Genomic DNA, 25,304 nt, shown 5'->3' with positions numbered 1-25,304 from the left:
CCTGGCTGGAGACCGAGGATTCAAATGTAAATGAAGTCGTGTTAACCCTACCCACGCCATGTGCATCGTATAGTGGAGAGTAGTACTGTGGTTTTAAAAACAACACAAAAAAAATAACAAAAAATTTTCGTTGAAGTGTTCTGTTGCTTCTTGTTTGTCCTTCATTTTAATTTCCTCGGTTGTTGTTCTCAGTGACCTTTTGGCTGTTTACCGTTTTAAAGCTCCCCGTCCTCCGTGTTGGACTGTTCTGTTCTCAACACCTAACAAAGTTCCCAAACACTAGAGAGTGTGTCTGCTTGTTGTGCGCAACTCAGTGTGCATGCCAACTAAAAGCAAAAATGCAGAGCAATATCTTGTTCAAGAAATGAGCCAAAATCTAAAGCAGTAGTGGTGTCATAAGGTAATCGTAGACATGAGATGATGACTTTTATCTAAATTTGACTTTTTTGTTACATACTGGATTGTTTTACGTCTTCTGGGGCGAGTTGTACCAGCTGTTCTTAAATTCAAACTTAGCCCAGTGACAACGTAAAGGACGAGTGTGTAAGATTTAGGGGGATCTATTGGCAGAAATGGAATATAATATTCATATGTATGTTTTCATTGTGTATAATCACCTGAGACTAATAATCGTTATCGTAGTAATTTCATTATCTTAGAATGACCCTTTTATATCTACATAGGTAGCGGGTCCTCTTCCACAGAGCCCACTATGTTGCACCACCATGTTCCTACAGTAGCCCAGAATGGACAAATCAAACACTGGCTCTAGAGAGGGTCTTGCGCATTTTTTGCGAGTTTCACGGCCACCATAGATTCTCCTACACGCTTAAAAGGGAGGGGTTGATGGAAGGGGTATTCAGTTGGTTGCAACCTGCAACCTCACCACTAGATGCCACCAAATCTTACACACTGGTCCTTTAGTGTTTACTAACTGAAGATTTGTATCACTAAATTAAAGCAGGATGTACCACACAAACTAGTTCTTCCATAGAGATACTAAATAACTTAATCCATTAACTGCCAGGTGTAACTGTTACGTGGCTGTTACGTGTAGCTGACACAGCTAACATTAGCTTGCTAATGTGACCTGTTAAGATTAAAGAAGTAATGAAATATGGTTGACATACTCACACCTCAGCCAGATGTTTAACAATTGTGAATTACATTTGACAAAAAATAACACAATTTACTTTACTGCTGTGTCCGAAATCACTCCCTTATTCACTTGTTCACTACTCCCAATATAATTGGCACTAAATAGTTAACTCAGTAGCGAGCAGCAAATCAAGATTTCGGACACTAACTAATCTTTTTTTTGTCGTCATGTCATCATCAAAATGTGGAGGATGGCGATTGTGCAATTGTTAGCAGAAAGTAGTGTACATGCCGTGGACACTTACTTTTTTCATTGCATTGTGGAAATTTTGAGGGCACTACATAGTGCATACATTTACACACTCAGTATTCAGACACTCAAATAAATGGACGGAGGGTAGATGTAGTGCACTATATAGTACATAGGGAGTGATTTCAGACACAGCCTATAAAACATTATGTCAATTACGTTAGCATAATCTGATATTAGCATTTAGAGCTAAAGAATACATACAAAAGTTGGGAAACTCTGGTACAAAGCACAACTAAAACACTGTTTAATGGTGGTGATATGGTTTGGAAATAATTTGCCCCAGGTAAAAAGAATATCTCAGATTCTCAAAACATTTGCAAAATAATCCTGCAAACTCCTTTTTTTATCCCTTGTGAGGGATGATGAAACCACGGCTTCTGTGTCAGGATGAATAACTGAGCAGCTCTTAAAGATTCATGAAGCCAAATGAGAATAGATGAACAAATTGGCCTGGTTTTTAAAACTGCCTTTAATGGTGTCGGCGACCATTTTGGCTCTCATGTGGTAGAGAACAGGACATTGCCTTCACGGACGTTTCCTCTCCCTGAGCTGACCCTTTTGTGTTTCCATTCCCCGGTATTTCTCAATGGAAACTAGGTTTAGAAGACAGTGAGAATGTCTGTAGTGATTGTCGATGGTGTTATTGTGTAAACATCAATCACAAATGTAAGCGTAGATGAGGGTGTGTTTCATTTTATCTTCTTCTCCTTCTCCCGCTCTTTCCCGTCCTGCTCCCCCTTCTTTTCCCCTGTTTTCTTAACATTTCCAACCCTTGTCCCTGTTCACAGTATTAGGCTGGAATATGGTTGTGTGGTAGTAGACACGTGTTCCGTGTGATTGGTGAGTCAGTGTCGTCGTGTTATGATTTGTTGCTCCTCGTGATGCCATCGGACACGGAGCAGTGATCGGATCGGTGAAGACAAAAGATGAAAGGGGTGACCCAGGTTCCCTAAAAAACATTGGTTCCCATCTCGCACCCTGCCCCATTCCTGAAAAACCAACTTTCCCGCTCTGCACAGCGCCGCTCTGGGATCTTTCTCTGGATATGAAAACACATGGACTGTATGTATTTCCTTGGCTGATATCTTGTCACACTTTTACTTACAAATGTAGAAAGGGGGGGTTGGGTTGTTGTAATACCATGACTACAAGCCTACACTCACTTTCTGCCTACTGTGGTACACTGAGTCATTTTCACAAGGAAGCATCTCATTCATTGGACATTTCCATGTCGGTCAGGGTTGAAAATCAGTGCTTCTATCATCTATTCAAGCCCCACAAGTCCTTTAAACCTGGAGAAATTTATTTTTGCTTCGAGCTAAATACTCTTTGAAATAAATCTGTCCCCTCTAGCTCATTTGCCTCTCAGAGGTCCATTATCAAAGGTTTTTGGAGCAAGTTAAACATTTTAATTGATATAACTGACACTTTGCCAAACAATTCTTCAGCAGCTCTCCTCGAAAAAAGGTGCCAGTACACACAGCTTTAAAGCCAAGCCGTTGCCTCAGTCTGGTTGACAGACTCTTAGTGTTTGTGGATACCAGTGGAGCCAAGCTCAATTCATCTCCTCTGCTGTGATTCTTGAGAAAGTAGGCTGAGTGATCCCCCTGCTCCCTCCTCTGGTTCGTCCTTGCCTGGGGTTGGTGTACCGTAGTCTTGACGGCCCACTTACAGCAGCAGCACCAAACTCACTATCAGGATACCTTCCACCGGGGAACTCTTCAAAGACCCAGACCAAAATAAGACAAACCCCAGACACCAATAATCATGGCGTCATTATCAGCTAAGCCTGAATTATTCATTTTTTGGTTTGTAACATTGTTTATGTTCTACTTCTCAGTGAAAGAAGGTTTTTCTCTCAATACTCTTAGCGCTTCTTTCACTATTTTGGCTGAGAAAGGAAGATTTTAGTGTCACCTTTAAGACTGGGCTTAAATACAGCAATGGTCTCCCTATCTCCCACTCCAGATCCTACAACAGCTGTTTTGATTGGATTAGACTTGAGTTGAATTATCACAGCTGAGAGGAGCAGTAATGGAATGATGAAGAAGAGAGCTTGGCTGATTTGGTGATTACTTGGTTTATTAATCCCATTTCCATAACAGACCTCTCAGAACGGGGAGAACAGGGCGCTTTACAAACACTGGAGGCTGACTTTGTTGTGTTTTTTTTAGATTTTTTACACATCTGTCAGGCAGAAATATATTACATATGATGGTTTTCTCTAATTGGACAAAGAGATATTCATACAAATGATATTTAGGTATAAATGGACATGTAATAGAGCATTGCTGAAGGATTGCTTTTGGCACAGTGGACATAAAACTGCTTCATCTTAACCTTGACCAAACAATTCCAAGTGCCCCCCTTTCTATGGCAATACTGCCCCCTGATGGTGACTGTGAGCATCAGCAACACATGCTGATGCTTATACAGTATTGTATGTATGGGGAAAATAATAAACAATAGCTGAGTGTCATACAGCAAAACACTAAAGAGAGCAAATTGACTGTTAGCTTCATAAGTCAGTGCTTCACTGATTTTCTTATGGCCATAGCGTGACCTCCTCTCTGCTCTGGGTGTCTGGGACATTGTTTCCTCTCAGCCACCTGAGAGTGAAGTGTAGTTATCAGGAGAGGTCTCCATCTGATCAAAAGCAACAGTTGTGACCTGGTTTGCTGGGACTCAGTTTGTAGATTAGACAACACTTTCTGATGCCCCACCTGTCACACCGCTAACATAACAAACAATAATAACTCACAGTATCATTCTTTTTCTGTATATGACTGAGAGCTGATCGGCAAGCGGTCGGCTTCTCTCTTGAGAAAAACAACTTTCTTTCTTGTGGTCATAGCAGGTTTAATCTATGCATGCCTTTTGTATACAGTGATCGGTCTTGCCAAACTCTCACCTACACTTGTATGGAGAGCTATGGGTGCCATTGTCGCTGGCCATGGGACTGGTTGAAACAAATTGCTGTAAAGTCAAGCTGTACTCGGAGTTAGAGCAAGTGAGACCATTAAAATGTTTTGAATCTGGTACCAATTAAAGCCAGGGGCAAATAATCACCTGCACCTGCGTTCACGAATATCCTACAAAGAATCACTTGTTTACTTGGGATGATTGTACTTTTACACGCATCTATCCACATACACAGATCTGCTCAGATGTGTAAGCTGTAGATAAAGCGATTGATATTCCAAGCAGGATGGTGGGACTGATCAATGCTGTATGGGGATATGATTATTAATGACATACTTTCATTGATCTATCTTGAACCTTGTCACTCCCAGAATCCCTCTGGAGTAGGAGGAGGCGTACAGAGCTCTTAGACCTGGTTGGCACTCATTCCTAGGTTTCCACATTAGCTTTTAAAATGTTTCCTTTTTTTCTCTTTTAAGAAACGAGATGGTGCCAGATTTTGACTTTTGTTTTTGCCCAGGTCAAAGACGATGTAACGCTCTCTCACCTCTCTTACTCTACGGAGGAAGCTGTGTTATAGGTCTGTATTTGTTGGAGCCCTCTGATACTCTAATAATATTGAAAAATTATCAAGTTTATCTCCAACATTTGGCTGGGGTATTCTCTCCTCTTTCCCTCTCCCCGCTTCTCTCTCTTTCTCCCCTTTCTTTCTTTCTCTCGCTTTCTGCTTCTCTCTCTATCAACCTGGCACCGACCTCGTTAAACGTTTCAGAACACATTTCATAGAATAGTCCTAGTTTTTGCGCTAATGCATATTTGTTCCTCTTTGACACGGCCGTTGCTGACTTCTGAAACCTAGGAATGGGTGCTGAGGGCTCCAACTAAATGCAGAGCTAATATAAAGACAAGCTATTCAGCTTGTTGGATCGAATGGTGTGAAATGATCGATCATTAAAGCATATTACTGGCTCATAAAAGAGACTGTTATACAGTAATTACCAAATCTGGACTCTCATCCTCTCTGGCTGTACCTGAATTATAACATTCATATTTTGCACCGTGATGTGTGGATCCTTGGATGTGAAGAACAGAAACTGTACATATTAGATCTATTAGCCATATCATGTCATCAAATCTGTAGACCTCCTTGCCATGTCTGACAGAGGAAAATGACTGTTGAACTGTAAATATTGTAGGTATAGTAACAGAGGACTTAACTGCTGCTTCTTTTCTCCAGGGATCACCCACGTTTTGCTCAGTCCCATGGCTGCTTGGTCTCAAACAGAAAGGATAAGACAATAATGTATTTGTCTATAAAACACGTATGAGTTCTTTTTTTATTTCAATGTATGTTTTATATACTGTCTGTCTTGTAAATGAACTCCTTTTCGTCATAAAAGCATGATGTGACTCTGTCAAAAGTGTCCTGTGTCTCTTTTCATTGTCTGCTTGAGTCGCCTGATGTTTAAACAGCCGCACACATGAAAGCTACACTACATGGCCGACGTGATTGTTAAACATGTCATTCAAAATTACAGGTGTAATAAGATGCTATAACAGCCTCCACTCTTCTAGAAAAGGCTTCCCACAAGAGTTTGAGGCTGCCTGCAGGAATTTGCTCCCATTTGTTAGGTCAGAAACAGATGTTGATAAGCGTGGAGAGCAAAAGTGTTGAATAAATAAATGTTTCTTTCTGTTTTACAGTCAATTTAGACTCAGTGTATTTGAATTTGATTGTTTTTAAGTTGACAAAAATAATTCATGAAGGATTAGATGTAGTATTTCTCCAACTGAATTGTGTTGCTGGCTTTGTGAAGAAGGCTTTGTAATAGATATTGGGAAATAAAATTAAAAGTTTGTTTTTTTCAATGAAATTATAAAGTTATGACTAAATTAGCAACAACCAAATTTAAAAGGTCCAAAGTTCAGAAACATCCTATTTATTAAAGATCCCCTCCAGTCATGTTTTAAGATATATAAAAATCCTCTGCTTGGAAAAATAAAATTTGTCCGATACAGTTTCCCCCCCCCCAAAGAAATCAATTACCTTGTTAAAAATCTATTCCTTCTCACTCATTGAAAAATCCATATTCTATGAATATGCAAATATTTTTCATTTAAAAAGTTTAACTACTGGACACAGCATGTCTCCTACTTCACTGAAAAGTCTGTTCTCAATATATGTGCACTGAAGGCTTCAAGTTTCCTCATCACACTTGTGTAAGTTGTATACTGGACCACGACTGGCTCCAAGCTAGTTATGATGACACAAATTATGCTTGTAGGTACACAACTTAGACTCAGCTTTTCAGTGAGCACAGAGAAACTCTTCCTCCTCAGCAGATAAATGTAAAAACAACCTTCTAGTGTCAAACTTATCATTCTGCAAACACATTTTTTAGTGGAGGGGGACTTTAGAGGTACAATATACAACATTCAGCCCTGCTAGATGTCAGCAAACAAGTATTTACTATGTAAAGATATAGTGAAGTAATGGCGTCCTGAGCAGAGAATGAAGTCACACTCCCTCTGTGTGTGTTATCCGAGCTTGGATGGATCACAAAGTTTCTCATATTACAGCTAAACAGTAAACTAAAATATGTTTCTGAAAAATGCAATGCAGTAACAGAATATTGATCGGTATTTGATCAGCACTGCCTAGTTTGACAATTTGATCTGAGTTTCATGAGCTGTATGTTCACATGCTGCTTTTCCTTTTTTATCAGACTTTATTGAGTAATCAGCACACACATTTGATTTGGTCTGAGATGCTGTTGCTCTAGTGTGACATTTGGTGTGGCTGAATGTCATATATTGCACCTAAGGGTTGAGTATAAGGGTTTTATACTCAAAAATTCAGTTAACCTACTTCATCAGGTTGTGTGGGTGTTTTTTGATTAGATTTGATTGACAGTGACCTGGCAACATAAGCAAACAACCCCACAACTCTCACCAGGTTATATTAAAATATTGCTAAATCCTGAAAACCCTTTTTCCAACTAGGCTCCACATACTTCAAACCACCTAGAAGAGCACAGAGAAAACAGCACAGACAGGAATCTAAAAATGTAAAATCACTAACTTCTGACTCTGACAGTTAACTATGCATTGATGCTGGACTCCATCACTCATAGTGAGAAATTATGAACAGGCTCAGACTGAGAAAGCACAGTTTAATTTTATGCCACAAGATGGCAACAGAGCACCACAGTAAGAAACCATCACACAGGAAATAAAAGACCAGTTAGCCAATTGCTTGTTTCTTTATTCGTTTTAGTCAAAACACACAATTTAACCATACTGGTTTATCACTTGGTGTATTATTTGTTCCAGTTATTACTTTATGGGGTGAAGGCAGACAAACGTGACTGACAGACTTACATGAGATGAAGATCAGAAGAACAGCTCTGTGGGCGATGGCTGTGTGTGTGTCTGTGTGTGTGTGTGTGTGTGTGTGTGTGTGTGTGTGTGTGTGTGTCACTGTGTGTGTGTTACACACACACATATATATATATATATATATATATATATATATATATATGTGTGTGTGTGTGTGTGCGTACGTGTTTGTATGTGCATGTCTGCAGGCATTTGATCAACATCTTCGATTAGGTGTCCACTTAACAAGTCAGATCCATCCTCCCCACCAGGGGAGTGGGGTCCTGGGTGCCTTGGCCCCCACCGTAAAGGTCACTCTCCAGAGGTTAAAGGTGACCACACACACACACACACACACACACACACATACACACACATTTCACACATTTCTCTGAGAGCCATCCTTCCTCTCTCCCTCTCATCTCTCCTGTCCAGTCAGTTTCACTGCCCTCCTCCTCCATCGCTCTTTTTCTCTCTCCCTCCTTCTTCTCTTTTTTTTGTCTCTGCTCTATTTGAAATTGATTGTCTTCTACCATCACAAAGACACTTGGTTCTGATTGATTGATTGGTAAGGGAAGAGGGAGAGAACATTGACACTGGGGCTTCCAGAGCTCTGAGGTCTGTCTGAAGGAAAAGCAAATGACGCTATTTTGATGCACTGGAAGAAACCGTACGTCAGCTGCCTGGCTGTCTGTTTGTTTAGGCTTCAGCCAGCTCCTAAAGCAGACAAACACCCAGGCCGATCGAAGTTAGCACGAGATTAAATACGGATGAGCTGAAATACAGGAACATAACAAAGAAACTCACACGTACGCACCACACAAACTCACACTCGCACCTGTGTGATGAAACAAAGGATAAATACAGTGTGGAGACTATTTCCACACAAAGGGATGGGGTTACAACTGATAGAGATCAGAAGGGAGACACAGTGATGAAGCTGATACACATACAAATACACATATTTTATACAAATACACATCACATAAAAGACAGAGCTAAAAAAGAATGTAAAGATTACTTAGAAACCAAAACCCAGTTTTGTTTTTTTCCCTGTTTCTCCCCCTCTCCTCCACCTGTAGAGGTACAGTTCATCCTGCAGTTTATATACACTTATATAGTATCCATGCATAAAAGAATCGCTCATCCCACCCCTAATGACAGAGGTGCTTTGGTTGGTTCTCTTTTTTTAATATGGGAATCACTTTAACACACATAGGAGACAATCTTCAAACACAAAATAAGCCCAAAAAAAAGATGCAAAACAGAACGCAGAGTGTCCTTGATGTGTCATTTTGACCTTGATTTTCTCAATTTCCACACTTTGCTTTGTTTTTATAATCCTTTGTCAGTGATGTCTTCCTCTCCTCTCTTACTTAATCATATATTATGTCCTTTAATGCCAATTTATTTATTCCCTATGCCCTCTTCATTTCAGAGACGTTCTTAGTCTTTCTCTTAAGCATAAAAAGGACAACGTGCAAACACACAAAGAAATCAAAACAACTCAAATGTCAAACCATAAGACGGCTTAAATACTTCACACGCTCCTTAAAGAAATAAAAAGAAAACAGAACAATCATTTTGCTGTGACTTTAATGTCACTCTCATTGCTAAACATGGTCATTATTGTTTCACTACATAACCTTTACAATAAAGATTTGAGGTATATCAAGATGAATTGTCTACACATGCCTGCCTAGGTGTGATGCTACCCTGGACGGAGGGACCAGCGAAGAGGGTTTGGACGGGCGGGGTCACCGGCGGCCATCATGTCTTTGGGAGAGGAAATCAATTTTGTACTGATTGGTCATTGGTTGGTTGTTGCACAGGTTAAGTTTGGATGCCAGCCAATGAGAGAGGGGGATATCAGAGGGCATTGTAAACAGTCAGATACACACACACACATACACTCGGATTACAAATTACACAAAAATATCTCTGGCAGGAGTGTGTGTGAATGTGTGTATCATGGCGAGATGATGTAATCTCACAGTAATTTAAAAAATATATTTAAAAAAAAAACAAAATTGTGTTGGTAAACAATCTTTTGCAACCAATTGTGTGAAAAAAGTGCTACTTGAATTACAACAAAAGTGGCTTTTTAACATCATGAGGACCCCTCCAGTGTTGCTCCCCCTTGTGTGCCCCCCTTCACTTTAAACGCTGTGTGTGTGTGTGTGTGTGTGTGTGTGTGTGTGTGTGTGTATATGTGTTCAGAGCAGTCCAACCCCTGGTTGAAGGAAAAAGGCACTCAACTCTTCCCACATAACAAACACCTCTGTGTGTTTGCCATGCAGCACGACTGCTCTGTGGAAATGTGTGTGTGCACGTCTCAGAAACGGTGTGTGTGTGTATGTGTACGCATATGTGCAAGACTGTGTGTGTATGTGCACGTCCCAGGTCCAGTGTGGACACGGCAGGCTTAAAGTATCTTTGGTATTGATGGCTGTGTCACAGTCCACTCTATTCTGTGAGGTAGCCACACGCACAACTGTTTCCACCGCTAACTCTCTGCTTTGGGTTTGAGCGTATCTGCACAAACATCTGCACTGAAAACCTACAGTTTTTCCCCTCTGGACTCTAGAGGAAGTCTTAAATAACACCTCCAAAAGGGAATCTGTTATAGTGCACGACCACAACCCAAATTAACAGAGGAATGTCACTTAGATTTTTTTTTTCCTTCCAGTCTGATGATGGGCCTCTGATGCTCCTGCTGCACCCTTCTTCCTCCTGTCTGCGTCTCCTCTCTAGTATGATTATCTCCCGCTAGAAGATGCTACACAACAAGTGGCTTTGCCCACAAATAAATAAATAAATAAAATATAAGAAAGACACAAAGGAAATGAGGCGGCTCTCGTGGTAACCAAAAAACACCATCAGCAGAGGAATGCAGCGACAGTCCAAGTTCAAAGGGATCAAAGTCCAGAGATCAAGGAAGAGGTCCATCTATTCCATCACACAGGTATTCACATAAATGCACAGTTAGTCACTCATGGTAACCCTTCCTTGTCTGTGCATAGGATCAGTCTATGACATGTTGATTCTTCTTTCTGTTTTTTTTTTCATCTTTAAGTTTTTACATTTTGTCGACAAGGTGCTTCTTTACATATCAGCACAACATAGCACAATAGTCATGAGAGAGAAACCATGTGTCTATGGTACTATTATTACCCGCATCAATATTAAGGAGGGAAAAGAGAAAGAAAGACACAACGGGGGGAGTAGCAAGAGAGTAGATAAATAGAGGATAGATAAGATAGAGGGAAAGAGAGATGAAATCAAAGATTATTTACACTTTCATCGTGTTTCATGTGGATCACATCAATAAAGTCATGTTGTTTTTTTTTAAATCTGAGGTATGGAATAGGCAACGTGCCCATAGTGCTCGCAGTTTGAAGGTTGTTATGACACAGGCCAGACACAGCGGGGGGGGGGGGGAGTGTTGCGACGGAGCGAGCTGCACCTGTTCACTGATTATCATAAAGAGGCAAACATCATTGGCACTCAGGATCCTATATTGTGACATTTGACCTCCTGCGTTTGGCCACTAGAACAGAGCAGACCTCCCTCCCTCGCTCCCTCGCTCCCTACACTCCGGGGACGACACTCTTAACGTTGGGGGGGGGGGGGTGGGGGGGGGGTGCCGTCCCTTTATGATTGTTCTCCTCATGTAACCTGAAAATAACCTCTCAAGCGGCCGTGTAGCCATTACAACAAGAAGTCTTAAGAAACGAACATTCAAATGTGTATCAAAGGGTGTGTGGCTATCATGTTGTCTCAGTGTGTTTGGTGTTTGCGGGGCTACACTTATGCTTATATAGAGTATTTGGTATCTGCATCCAAATAGAAATCTACAGTTTCGTTGTAGGCCTGCTGGAGATATGAGCTGTAACTACACAGGACATCGACATCCTCAGAACATGTTCAGATGTGGTTTAAATGGACAGCAGGTGGCACTGTTGCTCTGACGTGGAACGGGCCAAATCACTGCAGAGGAATCAAACTCCTGGAGCACACGCAGCAGCAGCAGCATGTGAACGTTTACACACATGCACACGCATGCAGTGATGCGGAACTGTAAGGTGGTAATGTGGTTAGCAGGTCAAAGGACCTGCCGAGAGCGTTTTAACAGACACTTGACACACATACGCACCTCTCAATCAGCCTCGGTGTCTGAAATGAGGGGAAAGGAGGAGGTGATGTGGTTGATCACGTCCCAGTTGTCTAATTTCTGGCTGATTTCTGAAGAGTAACCTGTGGCTGTTCAAGGTTTTCCTGTCTTAAAGCTATCAGTTCCCTGTCATGTGTGATTCTTTGGTGTGTTTACACCCTGACAACAGGCAAACCTGCACAGTTCCTGGAGTAAAAACCTCCCTTTTCAAGGTCTTAACCTTCATAATAGATCCGTCTACTCTATTCAGCACAGTGTGGTTTAGTGTAAAGTGATTTTCTTTGGTTTTTAGCGGATTTACTAAGAGCCACGTGTGGTTGTTTGAGGGCAACTCTCTTAAAGCTACTGGATCTTTGGTTTGAAGCCACAATTTGAGATGTAACTTAGTCCCTAAGAGTAACATTCAGATTAAAAGAAAAACACAAGGAGCGTTGAAAAGATCTGATTCATCTGCACAAGTTATCAGCATGTTGAGCAGATGAATCAGATGAATGGTCTGAAGCAAACAGCTACACACACTGTAGCTCTGCAGGATTGGAGTTAAAGCTCACTCCTTTAGTGAAAAACACACCCCCACTTCCATCCTCCACACATCTGTTCAACCATCCGTCCTGCCAGCATCAGGCCTTAGAGAAAGTGGTCGCAGAGGAGGTACCGGGGTGGATTGGAGAGGCGTTGTTGTTGTTGTTGCTGTTTCCGTGAGGAGTGTGCACATGGCCGTGTCCGTGCACCCCGTGACTGTGCTCCTCTGTGTCCCAGCGGTCCGTACAGCGGCGGCGTGAGTTCATGAAGAAGTTGGATACGGTGGAAAGCTCCAGGCCCAGCTGCTGGGAGATGGTGATCTGCATCTCTTTGGAGGGGCGGCGGTTCTCTCTGAAGATGGCTACCAAGGTCCGACGCTGCAGGTCGGTGAAGACCAGTCGCTGCTTCTTTGGCACCTGGTTGCGCTCTCGTCCTCGGTCCTCCTCCTTACGTTTACATGCTGGAGAGAGGAGGAGGAGAAAGGGCAGAAGAAGAGAGATGAGTTTTATTCCCATTAAAATATTCAGTGGTTTTGTAAATGTACTAAATACAGAATTATATGGCTACAAAATAAACATGATGACACCTAATAATGACAAAAAGGGAAATATCAAAGAAATCAAGAATGAAAATGAATGAAAGACGAAGGTTAAAATGGTTAAAGTCAGAGTGTGAAAGCAAAGGGTTAAAAAATGGACCAGTGGCAGGTGTTTGTGTGCATGCATGGATGTTGAGTTGTAATATTGTGTTCAGTTTATTGTCAGTTCAGCTGAATGTGTATCATGATTGTGTTGAATGTAAAGATGAAAATAACACACACACAACATGTAACATGATGGGTGTGCAGGCTACAAAGGGGAAGTGGAAAGGCAAAAAGAAAAGCAATAAGTCAGCGAGTCGACACTGCAGAGTGAAAGAGGCCAAATTAAAACGTCTCCTTTCATTTCATGACAGACGATAAAAGTCAAAACTGAGACATCCGGTCACGATCTCACCTAACGCATTGCTTCCCAAAGCAGAGTGCTGAAACACCCTGGAGATCCTTTTATGAACATTAGGGTGCTTTTGCAAGTTCCCAGCCTTTCACTAATACATATTCAACATCATCTATTTTCCAAAGCATAATATAACATTTTCTGATTGATTTCTTACCTTCCAGGTAGTGTTTGTTTACCATTCATTTTACTATAGCATTAAAATCAACTTGAGGAGCTATGAAACCTGCTTAGCAGTCAACATTTAGTTGCCTTTAGACTATTTTCGTGTCAAAGTTAAATTACCATCATGTGGGCGCCTACAGCAGCTGCAAACAGGAACCAGTTTGAAAACTCTTCCTGTTGGTGTGTTCAAAAACAATCTGAGAATAAGAGTAAACTGCTAAACAGCATTTCTTTAAATAGAAGAAACAACTGTTTTTCAGATTATATTTTTTACTACCAGCATGTATATTTGTTTATATTCATTACATAATTTATATGCAGTAATCTGCCTTTTAGCACATTGCTACCAACACTTGGATCTGTCCTTGAATGCTCCACAAAGGTTCGTTTTTAAAGGTCTCTGCTCACAGCTGCTGTAAAATATGACAATAAACAAACATTAAGGAGTCTAATTAGTCAATGGGCCACAGTGGCTAAATATGAGAGGATGACTTTAACTGTTATTTCTCTTTGTGAACAATTTGCTTCATGTTATTTTCTGTGTCTACTGACAAAATGATCTTAAGGAAAACGCGGGCAAGTGGGGTAAAATGGTTTTGATTGTGGGTCTGTGTGCGTCTTGTTGAAACTGGAGGAGCGTGATGTGAAATGCTGACAAAGAAGCGGTCTGCCGTGCCTGGATGCACCGTCAGTAGGCTCGGCTGTAGCTGTGGAGACTGGAGGGAGTCTGTTCTGTTCTGCTGCCCTAAAAAGCTGCAATGATCGATTTTCCGCGGTTTTCTCCCGAACACGTGGTCCAGTAATCAGGGCTCCCTTCCCCACCCGATCGATCCCCATCGATCCGCGAGACCGAGGTGTGTGTGTGTGTGTGTGTGTGTGTGTAGGCTATGCGTGTGTGTGTGTGTGTGTGTGTGTGTGTGTGTGTGTGTGTGTGTGTGTGTGTGTGTAGGCTATGCGTGTGTGTGTGTGTGTGTGTGTGTGTGTGTGTGTGTGTGTGTGTGTGTGTGTGTGTGTGTGTGTGTGTGTGGAGTTAGCGCGTGCACCGGCTCGCGCTGGGGAGTATGGCTCGGGAGCGCGCTTTGTGACAGACAGATGGAGAAGAAATTGTTTATCTGTGGAGGAACAAAGGAGATGTGGCGTAAAAAAAGAGTGGTAGCCATCCAGTCTGAGAGCTCTGGAGGAGGACAAAGGAATGTCTCTCATAACATGTCACTGATTTTTATTTTTGAGAAAGAGGGCGCGCGTGCGCAAGCTATATGGCGTGCGTGAAAGAAAGACAGAAACAAAGTGAGGACTGATATTTAGCCAATCCCATAGGACTGTGCCTGTGGGAGGGAGGCAAAAGGGGAAGGATGAGAGGACGAAAGGGGGGAGAAAGGCTGGCTGCAGTGTGGAGGTGGTGTATGCAAATGATTGATGACTTTACAGCAGGTTTAGACAACAGCAGTAAACAGATTTGACTGGGGGGGGGATCAATATGAATGTGCACATGCATGCCTGTGTGTGAGCGTGCATGTGTTTGCATTGCCATTGTTCATGCGTTGTTACTGCAAGCAAAGCATAATTACAAGATATTTTTCCTCAGCAAAATGCATGTAAACAGTGATGCTCTCTTTTGTCCCTATTAGAGCATCTCCACAGACACATCACTCCATCCCTTCTAAGACTTCCTCAACTGTTTTCCTCTTGTTGTTTTTCTCAATTGTTTTAATTTGCCCTCAGATTGATAGCCCCCATATTGATTGATCCGCACTTCAGAACCATTTCATGGAACGTTTATTCAATTGGTTCAGGCCCAGCCATGCCAGAATCTCCTTGCGGCTCTCTAAGTGCTGTCTCAAACCAAACTCAATACTCCCTAATGTAATGACTGAATGCTAGTGCTAATATAGTGATAATTTAATATGTAATGCCTGTTTTCGAACAACTTGTGCTACCGGCCATTTTACAATGCCAACACCACTCTGGTTCTACTCCATCAGCTCAAATGCAGCTCTGCAGCTCCGAGGCCTGAAGTGGGAACAACACAGCCGCCATCAAGTGAGAGCAAGGGGTTAGCACAAGGCCCAAGCCTGGTCAATACATATTTCAGATAATCAATAGGTCCATTTCAAATGAGAATCCTCTGTGCCCCTGAACATTCCCCTCCACAGCAATGAATAGGACCACAGGGAAGGAAAAGATGGAGCTTCTCATTAAACGGGCCTCTCTTGAGACGAGAACCAAACCATTGTAGGCTATCTTTAGTTGCCTCATTACCAAATGGGCTTTTCTGAAGAGACAAGCGGTGACACTGAGCAGTCTCAAGTGGCACTTGCTCGTGTCGTCTCTTTCATATGTCCTGGTGTCAACGATGACAACTGCTACTTCGCTTAATCTCAACCTCTGGCTGATCCAATGTTTAACTCCCTGGCTCTAAATTGCACTCGTGCATCATTTAAGAGCATTTCTGCTTCATCACCTAAGTGGCTGTTGTTTCTACTTCCCCTGTAAGTGACTGTGCACATATATAGATGAAGATGAGAAGGGCAATGGGTGGATGGGGGATGACTTTTGTGTTATATTACATGTGATTTCCTGATAGGGATGTACTGCTAAGAGCAAGCTAGGAGACAAAAATCACTGGGTTGGATGAACATTCATATCCAGAAGTGCCAAATTTCTTTAAAGATCCTCTGCAGACATGTTCTAATAAAACTTTGAATAATAATGTGTGTGTTTGATATTCTTAAAATTACACCTGCTCCTTCTCTCTCCTTAAGAAATCCAAAATGAGTATGCTAATATTTTTCATTTCCAAATTTTAACTGCTAGACACGAGATATCACCACATATGAGCCTGATGATGCTTGAGCAGGGTGTTATTAATGGTTCCTCAATCTCTGTCTGCTGTCCGTGCCCCAAAACTCAAACTCAGTATCTTCTTTTAAATCTCTACTTAAAACTCATTTTTATCTTCTGGCTTTCTCATAACTGATGGTGACTTGTGTAGCTTTTCTGGATTATTTTATCTTGTTTTTCATGTTTTGGATTTTATTTACTTTTTACTTCTTTTTTTTTACTGTAAAGCACCAAGTAACTTTGTTCTGAGGTGCTATAAATAAATAAAATCTCCTCCTTCACTGTAAAGTCCATTCTCAGTGTTTGTGTTCTGGAGGCTTCAAGTTTCCGCATCAAACTCCTGCAAGTTGCATATTGGACCATTACTGGCTTCCAAACTAGTTATCATGTCACAAATTATGCTGGTAAGTACATATTTAAGGTGAGCACAGGAAAACCTTCCTCCTTCAGCAGATAAAGTGTCAAATTCTGTGCAATGAAGGTCAAACATCTGAGTTAAATAACAATAAACAACTTTTTTGAGAGGAGGGGGTCTTTAAATCCCCTCCTTTATCACTGACAGTCAATCATTAATAAAACCAGTTGATTATAGCTGTGTTATAGCTGAGTAACACTGACTCCAGACTCTAAATAACAACAAGATTTTGTCTGAAGATACTTTGCCTGTTGTGTTTTTGAATTGTGGAATGTGCAAGAGGAAATGTGACTCTTTCAGATGGCAGCTGGAGGTACCACAGTGAGATGAAAACCAATAAGTGGATGTGAGTCACACTTAAAAGGCCGTCTATCTATATCCTGTGATGTGGTGATGATGTGACTCTAAAGAACCACCAATATAAACAAAAAAAAAAATCAATTAGTTTGTAGCTGCAGGAAACTATCAAACAATAAAAATCAATTTGATAATTTATCATTAAAAAAATCAGTTTCAAAAGTGTGTGTGTGTCTGTGTGTGTGTGTGTTTGTGTGTGTGTGAGAGAGAGAGAGAGAGAGAGAGAGAGAGAGAAAGTATGTGTGTGTGTGTGTGTGTGTGTGTGTGTGTGTGTGTGTGTGTGTGTGTGTGTGTGTGTGTGTGTGTGTGTGTGAGGGGAAGGAGGGAGGGAAGGGGGAGATGGGGGGGGGCATGAGGGGCAGACGGTGAACTAACCGCACCGTGCTGCTGCTAGCCGGCGCCTGGACGGACGGATGAGATCGGGCTTTGTGTGCGGTGAGACGGGCCCTCTCCCGCCCTGGACGGACTACTGCAGGCGAGAAACAGTTTTGCGTCAATCACTCTCTGTCACACCTCTCAGATGTACGGTTATTGATTATATTGATCATATTATAGGCCTATTCATTGCTGGGAAGTAAAACGCCCGAATAGCTCTCTCCCCAGCTACTAACACACAGCAGCGGTGACACCAAACCAAACCGTCCCTGCATCCTTAAAATACTCTCAATTGATTAGGATTGGATTATTTGAAAGCTTTCGTTTATGTGTCAGTGTAAAGCCTGTGTTGTCTTGTTGAGACAAGTGATCGGCAGCTTTACAGCCTATCAGATATCGGCTTGCAGTCTATAAACCGTCTGCTTGGCTTGTACTTTTAAATGGGTTTTTTTTATATATGCCTCTCCTTTTTCTTCCAAAGAAAATAACGTACTTTATTTATTACTTCAATACAACTCAAGATTAAATTTCTCTCCAGAGAGCTTCTATCTATAATAATATAATATAAAACTGAAAGCAATTAGATTTACTTCTTAAACCAAAAGGGAACTAAAAATGAGTCTTTACATATTTATCGAAACGCCTAAAAACATTTAATAGAAAGCAGCAGCGTAATAGAATATAACATCAATGATCGTTGCTTTAGTTAAAATGTAGATGTCATTACAGGAATTTAAAAAGCCTACTCAGCGTTTTTAGTTTTGAAAAACGTATTAATGCCTCGAACAACGTATTTATAATCGTTTTCATGCATCGTTTTTGTAGCAAATGCTGTTGTTTTATTTTTTTATCACGGAACATATCTGATTTGATGAGAAGCAGAAGAAGGATTATTAAACAACATGCGGCCTATAACACACCTCTGACAACAGCGGTATATATATAGATTACCACGCAGTTTTTAAAAATTAACTATAATTTTAGAAGCTGTTGACTATCATCAAAAGCTAAACTAAAATATATTGAAATTTACTTTTTTGGAAAAAAAAAGAATCTGGATAAAAACATTCCCAGTTTGAGGATTAATTGTATTTAAACGATGTCTGACGGTTATTTTAATAAATAAAATATGGCTAATTGGGAAATGATGTGACTTGAACTATACAGGGTCTCGCTAAAAAATTAGGCTGGTCTAAAATATAGCTCCAAGCAATTACTTACACACACACACACACACACACACACACACATACAGAGCAAAAGAGAGTCTCATGTTGGAACAAGTTATGTCTAATGAGACAAATCGACTCTTTAAATTTTTTATTGGTCTTTACAAGTAAATCACCTCACAGGAACTGTCCCTTCAGAACCATCAGGCAATTGAAGAAGGTTTACCAAAACAAAGTAAGGCTGGACTCCAAATAAAGAGCTTGAATTTAGAGATACATCAAATCAACAACTTTAGACCTTAAGACAGTTTATACTTCAACAGGAAAGTGAATATATTTCTACTAACTAGCAATATTACAGATATCAAATTTTAAATGAAGCCAGCCATGCACACTGTACACAAATCACATTATTTCTGTTGTTTGGTTGAGTTAAAATGATGAGATTGATTAGAGTGTTGGGGAGAGTTGGGTGGCCATAAATGCCCGAAATTAATAATTTGATCAGGTGTAAGTCATGAAAGGTCATTTCAAATATTTGGCATTTCTATGAGGTCATATAAAACCTGTCCATCCAACACATTCACTCTCATTCAAACACATCAGTGCTCCTGCCTGCATATTGGCTAAATTGCAAAATTACTTCTGTCTGTTACAGAAAGACATGACCAGAGAGCAGGGATGAAACAAGAGCGGAAGGCAAAAGGACCCGCTTTGCTGATGCTGGTACAGAGCCAGAAGAGAAAGAAGGGGGGAGGAAGGCAGGCAGGGAGGAAGGGAGGGAGGGAGGGAGAGAGGGAGAGAGAGAATGAGAGAGCCGAAGAGAGCAGAGGAGAGGAAATCAATACCGATTCAGAGCGAGTCAGATAAGCCTGAACAATGTATAGTGCAGACACACTCTATAACCCAGTCACACACACATGTGCATGTGGAAGCACTCACACAGACACACACACACGCATGCACACACACACTTGGTGAAATGTGCTCGCATGCCTCCATAAAGACGCATTACAAACCCCATAAAGCATAGCAACCTTTAAAATCAAATGACATCACAACCTTGGATTGCTTTGAGGATTCGCTGACATGAGCAGAAAGCACTCATTATAGGCAACTGGATGCTCTGGTGCTCTTTGTCTACTGTAAGAAGCTCCTTAAGCTCTGATCTTTTGATGTTTTGTGATACAGTATCAGCCATCCTGCCCTGATTCCTCTTGAAATATCGCATCCCCCCTTTGTTACAAATTACACATGTCAGAGATGCTCTTCTTCCAGCCTTCATGAATAGGTTCTGATGTGAGTTTTCAGCTCTGGTAAGTCTACACCATCCTTGTTGGTGTCAGATCTGTGCTATTGACATTTCACAGGATGTTTTGGGGGTGTAAACAGGATTCTTCAAAAACCACTTACACAACCTTTGCTGTGTGTTTAGGCAGTGAGTTGGTGTGTGTGGTCCTCAACTGTTAACCACATATTTGATGTTGCTTACCTAGAAGATGCTGTTACAAGCGCTAACACCACCACTCTCTGCACTCTCTCTTTCTTCCCGCTCCCCTCCATCTCCCTTATACTTATCAATTATTAAGGTTGGTATTGATCCTTTCACTACCCTGCCTCTATCTGGCTGTTCACACAAAGCCAAACCTGCCTGCCCTCGCTCAATCAATGGCATCTCCTGGCTCCCCCAGCTCTTTTTCCACATGTCAGTTTTGCTTTTCTCACTTTTGCACTAAATCTGGGCCGACTGAAGTTTTGTACATCCCAATTTTTGTCCATTTGGATTCTTCAGAAAATATGAGAAACAGCAGACCGATATTAATCTTTCATGGGACGAGCAACTTTGATGGGCATTAAAAGATGGGATCTGGAGGATGGGAAAATGGCTGTGTGCATTGTTTAAGTTTATGAAACATCAGCTCTCATTCGCCCTCTCCCTTCGTCCTCCAATCAGGGTTTTGTTTTGTTTGTTTTGCTTTGTTTTGTTCTGCCAAACAACCTGCCTGCTTGTTGCCAGGTTAACCAGTGAAAGATTAGTGATATTATTGTCATATGCTGCAGAGAGGGAAAGAGAGAGAGTGAAAGAAAGAAAAATAGAGAGAGAGAGAGAGCACCAGGGAGTGGGAGAGAAGGGGGTTGGGAAGGGGAAACGGCCTTATTGATTCTCTATGTGCAAAGCCAGGCAAACACTGAAAGGACAGAACTACACTATTAATGACACTCAAAGCCTCAGCTACTAATCCCCATCTATCTATCTATCTATCTATCTATCTATCTATCTATCTATCTATCTATCTATTGTCTGATTCAATACTTTTTGTAGGCACTTGATTCTGCAGAATCTAATGTTGCAATATTCATCTGGAAAGAAGGATATCAGGTGTATAACTGTGATGTATTTTACACAGCGGCTGCACTTTTTGAGATCTATTCTTCTGAGTATATTGAATCCAACAGTAGTACATAATTACAGGTTTTTACAGCATGAAAAAGGCCATATTCTCTATATCATCTTGTGTATACTGGTCCCTGCTCCCCATCCCAGTTGCAATCAATATTTCATCAGAACAGTTCTTAAGGCTGCCTTGAATTAGATCTGGGGGCTCATATGTAGGCTGGGTTGGATGAAGAGCTACAAGATGTATAATCTATGTTTTATTTATTTTTTTAATTTGTAATTTTAAGAAGTTTTATAATCAAATGAACTCATGATCACATTCAAGCTCATCTGGCTCCACTGAAGGCGCAGAGGAAGTCCTGCGTAAAAAGCTCACACCAGTAATGAGTTTGAGCGATCATACCTGTCTATGTTCTAAATTTAGAGCTTTTACTACAGAGCACTAAATGAAAAGCCGGAGAGACGAGAGTGCGGTTATTGCGTCTTTCAGCTCCGATACGAGTATTGATCCGTGTGCCACATTTAAAAGGGAGAGTGGGAACTGGCGTATTGATCAGTCAGCCTGGGGTCACCCCGCTTCTCCCGCGCAACTAGTTGGCCCAGAAGCCACCAGCACCACCACCTGCACCACCGTGTGTTTATAGTCGGACAGAGAGGAAAAAGAAAAAGCGTCGGGGGGGAGGGCAACTGTTTCGAGGTTTATTGTGAATCAATGACGATTTGCTATGTGCCGATCAAAAATATAGACCTGCAAATGTAGTCTACAACAGCCCGCGTAAACGTAAATGTACATGCCCAAAGCAACCGTGAATACCTTTGCTTACTAGAGCTCTACATTAAGCACAATTAGACTTGTTTCTCTATATAAACAATCTATATTTGTTTCAGGTTTTAGGAGGAAACAGTTAATTTCAGTGATGAAGCCGCTGTGCCTCTGCGCGCTTTGTTTTGGCAGCTTGAACTGTCCGTGGTGCTGAAATTTTTAGGCCTGTGGAAGTTTGTTTGTGTCTGTTTATAATTTTGGATCATAACGGTGGAAGATGACCGAGCTGTCTCTTAAAGTTAATCAGTTTCATGTGAAATAATAACACTTAAAGGATGGTATCTTACCGGCCAGCCGCAGAGCAGACATCCGCTGAAACTCGGGCTCTTGCAGCCACTTCCACATCCTCCTGAAAGTCTCCCGGCCTGACTTGAGCTTACTCCAGGGTTTGGGGTTCCGTAGCAGGTCTGAGAGGGTTCCTTGCGACCGGCTCAAGATCCTCTGGGCGAATATGGCCTGCGGGATGGAGTACCGCTTTAATTCGGCCGTTATCCTCTGAGCCACTTCCTTTGTGTTGATCTCCTCCGCCTGGACGCCTGACCCTGCTACTCCCTGGCCGCCTCCGTGGCCGTGCCTCTCCCGATCCCCCAGCATCACCGCGCCGTTCGCCTGGGAGTGGAGGTGACTGTGTGGGTGGTGGTGCATGCCGTTGAGGTTGGAGATCATGCCATGACCATGACCCCCTAAACTCCTGGCCAGGTGCTCTTGATCACTTCGGGAAAGCATGGAGGCGTGGGACTCAAACCCCGACACCGGAGAGAGCATCTTAGCGTCGGCGGAGAGGTGCGCACTTGGACCGTAAGATGAGAGCGGCTGCTGGGAGTTGTGCAAAGAGCCCAGCCCGCTGGACAGCGGGGAGAGCGAGCCGTGGCCCATGCCGGACACGGACATCTCTTTGGGGTAGTGACTGTACAGATTGCCCATGGAGGCGAGTCCCCGGTGGTCGTCCCGCATCAGCGTGAAGCTGCCGCTGACGTTCCCTGCGGAGAGTCGTTGGTGGGCGGCAGCATGGTGGTGAGAGTGCGGGTGGTGAAACTTATCCGAGACTGTGGATATCGTAGGTAGATGCTGCAGGGGGGTCAGGGTGGTGTACGTGTTGCTAAGGCTCATCCCGGTCTCACACATGCTGATAGACTGGTGCAGGTGTCCGGACAGCGCGGACGGGTCTGTCCGGTAGTCCCCACCGGAGCCCTCCAGGATCGAGGCCATGCCGGAGACCATGGCTGACCGCGCGCCTGGAGCATGCGAGACCAGATTCCGGGGAGTGGAGCTGGGGGACGGTGACGGCCGCCCGTGAGGAGAGCTCATGAGGTCCCCCGCCTGGGAGTGCGAGGAGACGCTGTGAAGGTTCTCCATGGTGAGCTCCATATCTGAAAGGATATATGTTCCCCTGTCCCACCCTCCCCACCCTCTCCCCCTGTCTCTCACTCTCACTCCTGTCTCTCACCCAGGGACTCGCGCTTTCTATAATCCCCTAGCCCTCCTGGAGCGATGAAATTACCAAACCATTTGAACGCCAATCCATTGATTAAGATTCTCCGATCAATCCAGAGTGTTGTGGATAAGTTCTGATGTTCCAGCGCAGGTACAGAACCGAGCGTCTCCGCGGCGTCGTGGCGCTTTATGCATTCACGTGGATGGCAGCTCTCCCGGGCTATATCTCATCTCTGGTCCAACAGCGCTTCCACTAAGAGCAGGCTGAGCCGCGTGTCAGAGAGATGGGAGCGCGCCTCCTTGTATTTAAAATGTGGGGCGGGCACGAGCAGAGTTTTCTAAATAGTCTTCCTCATTGGGATGAAATCGCGGCTAGTGAAAAAAAAACAATGTCACACTGTCACACATATCTCAGACTTTTAACTGACCCTGCAGTTTTTATTTACTTTTGAGAAGCTGTAAATAGTTACTACAGTGCCTCTGACGTTTGTGCGCTGGCGTGTGCACGTGCGTATTTCGCGTTTACCTTTGTACGAGTGTCAGAGACAGACAGATGATGTCCTGGCTGGAATATGTGTAAAATATACAGTCACTATCTGTTTCCGGACACAGGAGTTCCTTGCAGATAAACTTTGTTTTCCCACGGACTGTATGGTTTTGCATTTATGCGCTTAGTGATAAACTTGATCGAAGTATTGATTGACAGAGATTAATGACGTGGCGCAGGCCGGTTAGGGGGGGTTGGGAGGAGGGTGAAGGAGGTCACAAAGTTAGGATCCCAACGCTGCAGCGCGTTTGTTTGGTTTGTGTGAAGTTCACTAAGTCCAGAGATGAAGTTTGGGATTTTATCAGCTGAGAATGAGCGTCTATAAACAAAATATTATTGTGTTTTTAATGTGTTTTACGTTTATTATGAGATTATATTTTCACCTGTCACACTTGTCTGTCTGCAGCCTTAATGGACGGAGAGGTGGCCTGATTTAAATCAAAGGGAATTCATAACGACAGAAAGCATCTTTAACACTAAATAATTGAATGAACACATATTCTTGACTTGATCGGTTGGATCACTTGTGATTTTATGTTAAAACAATAATTTATATAAAAATGTAGTGGTGTAATGAGGTAAAGTGAAAAGTTTTTCAACAATGTTATCACATATTAATAATTATGTGCCCCATGTTCATTTTATTCAATTGTGTGTAAAGATACACTTGTTTCTATTTATTTTGCAGACATGCAGAGCTTCAGTGTGTTATCTGTCTCGTCAGTCTCTTCAATAACAGAAATAAATGGACACTCGGACAGCTCGAGGTACGGAGGCCCCCCGGGGTCAGCTGAGAAAAACAAACAAAGACCCATGTGTAAATCTGCACTCTCGGTTTAGGAATCTGTGCTCACGGTTCCCTCGGATCAAAAATTAAGTTTTTAATTATTTTGAATAGTTCCATATATAACCTATATGCGACACATAAAAGCAACATCTATTTAACACATAGGCCTACTGTATGTGCAACAGATGTATGTTACATAATTATAAAATACACATATGAAAACATCTTTGGTTAAAATATAGGCCAAATATATATTTTTTTTAAATATTAAACCGTGCACACACGAGAGTACAGATTTACACATGGATCTTTGTTGGGTTTTTTTTCTCAGCTGACCCCAGGGGGATCCGTAGGGGAGCTTTATTGCTGTTGTGTCAATAGTCTGTTTATCTTTCAAATTTTTAATTTTAATGGATTTTTAATGGATTTTCTTAGTGATTTAGTTTGCAGCAGAACTGACAAATCGAAAAGAAAGATATTTACAGTTATTTTGATTCGTGTTCAGTCTGTTTATTTCCCATCAGAGGATGAGTTCAATAATAGTCAGCCAATGCTTCAAATGAAATTAAATATACCTTTTTTTAAATACAA

The 25,304-nt window shown here is 42.1% G+C and overlaps 1 protein-coding gene across 1 annotated transcript; it reads right to left on the bottom strand.

Annotated features, from left to right (window-relative positions):
• Positions 1 to 11,384: 11,384 nt before the first annotated feature.
• Positions 11,385 to 23,313, bottom strand: onecut3b (one cut homeobox 3b). The gene is made up of 2 exons (XM_042427589.1): positions 22,233 to 23,313; positions 11,385 to 12,867 (listed from the first exon to the last, which is right to left on the bottom strand). Exons 1-2 carry the CDS (start codon positions 23,311 to 23,313, stop codon positions 12,506 to 12,508), a joined length of 1,443 nt encoding a protein of 480 aa, XP_042283523.1. The 3' UTR covers positions 11,385 to 12,505.
• Between the last annotated feature and the right edge of the window lie 1,991 nt (positions 23,314 to 25,304).

This window comes from Thunnus maccoyii, chromosome 12, assembly GCF_910596095.1.
Source record: "Thunnus maccoyii chromosome 12, fThuMac1.1, whole genome shotgun sequence".
NCBI lineage: Eukaryota > Metazoa > Chordata > Actinopteri > Scombriformes > Scombridae > Thunnus > Thunnus maccoyii.
This window is presented reverse-complemented; position numbering and strand designations above follow the sequence as displayed.